We start from the raw sequence: 4919 nt of genomic DNA, 5'->3' as shown, positions 1-4919 counted from the left end.
CCATTAACTATTCGTAAAACAAGTAACCATCTCCAGGGCCCGCATACTTGCGATCTATCAAATGCATCGTTGTGCTGATTGATTGTTTACTCATTTTGAATAAACCAACGACCATTCCCTCGGTTTTTACCGAAACTTCTTTACCGACGATACCGAACAAACTAACAGTATAATCGACCTTTCTCACACTCTCAAGCACAATATCTGATTCAAGGATAGATATCGCTGCCCCGGTATCTTCCATTAATCGTACTGGCCTATCACTCATATTCACACTCAGATATATGATGTTCCATTCTCACTATAAATATTGTGCCTTATTTCAATGCTTTTTTTAGCTCTGTTTTTTGGCAAGATTTCAATGTTTTTTTTTAGCGCGTTTGAAGTTTCCTCATCGTTTTCTATCGTACGAAAATTGATTATTAAATTGGCTGTGTTGGATGGAGCACCCTTCTTGATCCACCCTTTCTAGTTTTCCGAAAGATACTCGTCGTCAGAAAGTTCAAAACCACCCAAAAGGATGTTACTTAATCTTTGATTTATACGATTATCATTGCGCTGTGGAAAACGATTCTGGTTGGGTTGTTATTGATTAGCCCTTTGATCGGACCAGTTCCGATTTTTGGTTGTTATTGGAATTATTGTTAGAATTGGAGTTGTTATTTCGGGCGAACCAATTCTGATTCGATTGGCCATTATTATTGCGCGTATTCCAGTTCCGGTTGAAGAATAGACTATTATTATTGTTATTATTATTAATATTATCCCAACCTTGATTAAAGCGATCGTTGTCAAAAACTTGACCAAATCGATTGGAACCATCGCGATTATTTCTATTCGGTGTCCTACTTGCACTGAAAGACTGTAATGCGGAAATTAATGTATTTATTCCGTTATTATCCGTGTTTTTGAAGCGACATAATTTTTCGCGATGGCCATTTAGCCTACAATGCCTGCAGTACAATTCCCGCTTAGGAATTTCATATAATTCATCGGTTTCTGCTTCGATTGCATAAGCGATTGCATCTTCCAATGAGCTGGCACCACGCGTAACAAGTCTAGTTTTAAGGTTGCTATTCTGTATGCCTTTTGCAAATGCTTTACGGGCCATTCGACTATGTTCCAGTTTTTGATCCTCAGTCAAAACTTTATAAACGGAATTTTTCTCTTGAAGCATTTTTCTTGCACGTTCAGCGTATTTAGCCAATGATTCGTCCTTTTCTTGACGCATGTTTTCTAATTGACTGGTCAACACCTCTTTGTTTGCAAGATAAGAAAAGTGTTTTTGCAATTTTGATTTGATTGTATCCCAGTCTGAACTACGTGAGTTAGAAATAACTTGCTTCGCTTCACCACGCAACTGGAGTATCATTTGTTCATAAAACTCATTTTCTTCCGCTTCATTCATGCACGATCTAAACAATGTGTCAGAGATATCAACAAAATCTATTAATTCTCTATACGAACTACCATCGAATTTTGGAATAGATTTAAGGCGACGAAGAAATTGTCGTCTAATCTCATGGTCATTAGTTGCATCTTGGTCCAACTGTTGCGCTGACATTGCCTGATTAGGCGGGTTAAAGACTGTCTGTGTGGGTACGTTACGATATTGTTGTAAATTTTGAGGAAAATTGTCTTGAAAATAGTTACTCGGCTGTGCAGATGCGAAAAAATTATTTGGATTTATGCTCGGATGCTGAATACGGTCAGCACTCGAGTTTTGAGGCATCATAGCAACATTTGAATTAGTTGGCATATTTCGATTGGAAATATGTAAATTATGCATATCAACATATACTGGTTCATTTATTGAAGAAAATTCACCAGTGCGACGAGTATTCGATACAGGTAACACATTACTCCCCGAATATTGTGGAATATTACGTGAAGTAAAATCTGATTGAAAATACATTGTTGGTTGACCTTGAAAATTTGAATCAACTTGTTGAAAACGATTTCCTGGCATAGAAAACGGATTTACATATTCCTGTTCATGTTGACTGCGCTCTCTATTCAACCTCTCATTTTTATATCTGGCTTCTTGTTCTGCACATTCTCTTAATTCCGTTTCAGTTAAAGAAAAATGATCGGGTCTAAATACTAATTCATCCCGTTTTGGTCTTCTTTTATTTACGAAATCATCAGAGGTTATGTCAACCGTATCATAACCTTCTTCTTTATCCAATACACGTCTTTGACTCAAGTAAGGACTTTCTTCTACAATGGTTGACAAATGTTTTCGTGGATCCACCTCACTGAATTTGACTGATTTTCTATTGGGAGTTGGAATATAACTTCCAAAATTTAATTTAAGACTGTCTCTATTCGGTTTTGGTGGAGGACCAGTGGTATCATTAGCCCAAATTCGAAGATTATCAAAAAATTCGTTCATATCCTTGATATTCTTTTCCGGTCTAAGCTGAGCAGATTCTTTCAGGTCTTCCGAATATCTATTTGAACTTTTTAAATTGAAATTATCGAGAGGGTCATTGAATTTTGACTGAGCTAGACTAAAAGCTCCGCCTCTCTCATTTCTGTCTGGAATCGTTTCGGGGTTATTAATGTTTTCCATTTTTTCATCAACGTCTTTAATAGTGTCAGAGTCACTATCATCAGGTTCCCTATCTTTTTTACCAGAATTGGTCTCCTTTTCCTTATCATTGAGTGGCGATCTAAAAACCATTTCCGAACTGATAAAACTCTCAAGAGATCTTAATTTCGATTTTTCTTTGATAACTTGTTTTAATTCGTTCAAAATATTTATATAATTTTCTCTTCTTTCATCCAGGTTTGATAGCCTCAAAACAGCTTCTATATCCTCCTCTTTTTTCAGGAGTTCTTCTAATGGAAGAGTTTTAAATGTTAAATGTCCCTCAAACAAATACTCAACAATTCTGTTACGTTTGGCAATTACTTCCTTTGTTTTATGATTTACTTTACTACGCAAACTTTCGATCAATAATAGGTCGTCTCTCTTTTCCGCGTTTCTGAGCCTTGATTGCAATGTTTTTAGCTCTCTAATCAATTGGTCTAATTTAAGCGGTAATTGTAAATTTTCCAGCCTACTCGCCTGTGACCGATTCATTAAATTGAAAATTCACTCACCTTTATTTTGTTGTCGTTGGTATGATCAAACAAATAACTTCAGCTTCTGACTGCAAATACGTGGTGTCTCTTCTAATCTCAAAATATCCTCTGATATGGCTCGAATTACCGCTTCCGTTGATTATTACGCTGATGGTTCTCGTTCCGATGATTAATGTTATCCGCAACTCGTCTGGTTCCACTGTTTCCATATAATTGATATCAAGTTAGTTTTCCTTATCCGAATCCTCAGTATCCGAATCTGCTTCTACCGATACTACTGTGTTGAACGAATATATTTCAAGTTTACGCCGAAAACTTGGTATTGTTAAACTTCGCTGGTCTCGTGAAATCACAAAGTTCCTTGATACTCCACTTAAAAATCCACTACCACTCAATCTGACATACACTCGAGTTTTTGAAATTATTACTTTAATTGATAATAAGCCCGATAAAGAGCCAAGACTGCTTCCCATTTAATTTTTTCCTTTTTATTACAAAAATATGGAACAAAATGTCAACTTTTCCTTTTGAAGTTTCGAACTAGTTATCACACAATTCGCGACTGATGTTGTATATCTCTTCGCTGTCCGACTCACTTTCACCACTTGATTCACCCGCTGAAATTAATTCAGGATGTGCAATCGACTCAAGTAACACGTCGGTTTCGAATGTGTAGTCTTCCAAATGTGGAAATGGAGTATCCCAACGTGTATGATCAATTAATATATTTCTCTCCGTGCCGAAGTTACGGACAAGTCCTCCAAAAAGTCCTGAACCAGTTAGTCCAATATACGCTCTTCAAATATCAAGACTCTGATTCTTAGACCTCCTGTCAGATTGCTATTTCCATTTCCCATTTATTTTTTCATATTTAACTACACTGTTTTTTATGAAAGATTTTAATTTTATTTATGAAAATTGATGTATTTGTCGTCGTTAATTTAAAAGAAAAACCGTCAAAATTGTTATATTATTAGTCTTGATGAAATGGAAAAAATTGCATAAATTTGACTCGTTTTTACACAAAAAATTTCATAAACTGTTATGTTTTCTATTTCACGAAAAAATTGATGAAATTCGCTGTTAGTTTCCACAAAACATATAAAAATTGTTGAAAATCGTTTAATATTTTGATAAAAGTCACTGTTTATTCCAATCGAAAAAGTACGAAAAAATTAATGAAATTCACTACATAATTCATACTACATACGTTCCAAAACACAGAAATATCGATGAAAATCGTTAAATGTCTTTTCCTATTTAGAATGAGAAAAAATCGGTGAAAATCGATGAACGTTTTTCTTAAAGAACGTATAAAAATTGATACAACTTGTTGAGTGTTATTTCGAGAAAAAATCGATGAAAACGGCTGAGCATTTTTTCCTTTGAAAAACGTGAAAAAATCGTTGAAAATCGCTGAGCGTTTTTTTCCTTTGAAAAACGTGAAAAAATCGTTTTAATTCGTTGTAAACTTCGAAAAAATTGGTTTATTTCGTTGAAAAACTTTGAAAAAATCGGTTTAATTCGTTAGAAAACTCGGAAAAAATCAGTTTAATTCGTTGAAAAACTCGAAAAAATCGGTTTAATTCTTTGGAAAACTCGGAAAAAATCAGTTTAGTTCGTTGGAAAACTTCGAAAAAATCGACGAAAATAGTCAATCTTCTTAATTTCTGGCCGCAAAAAAAACAAAGTCCAATTCTATTTCGGATATTTTCACAATAATTCACTTTTTTGGTTCAATTTCTCTTTAAATCTGCGTTTTTCTTTATTCGCAAGCGCCAATATAGCCGACTGAATTTCGTTGACTAAGTATTTTTGTTACTCTGCTG

General features: G+C 34.8%; 1 protein-coding gene across 1 annotated transcript; it reads right to left on the bottom strand.

The window, feature by feature from the left end:
- Positions 1 to 245: 245 nt before the first annotated feature.
- Positions 246 to 4919, bottom strand: LOC129573139 (protein kinase 4-like). The gene is made up of 2 exons (XM_055453406.1): positions 4818 to 4919; positions 246 to 3970 (listed from the first exon to the last, which is right to left on the bottom strand). Exon 2 carries the CDS (start codon positions 3086 to 3088, stop codon positions 593 to 595), a length of 2496 nt encoding a protein of 831 aa, XP_055309381.1. The 5' UTR covers positions 3089 to 3970; positions 4818 to 4919; the 3' UTR covers positions 246 to 592.

Source organism: Sitodiplosis mosellana, unplaced genomic scaffold (assembly GCF_009176505.1).
Source record: "Sitodiplosis mosellana isolate CC-2019 unplaced genomic scaffold, AAFC_SMos_1.0 Smas_scaffold_5953, whole genome shotgun sequence".
In the NCBI taxonomy this organism is placed as follows: Eukaryota; Metazoa; Arthropoda; class Insecta; order Diptera; family Cecidomyiidae; genus Sitodiplosis; species Sitodiplosis mosellana.
The sequence above is the reverse complement of the archived record's forward strand: the minus strand, read 5'-3'. Positions and strand labels throughout refer to the sequence as shown.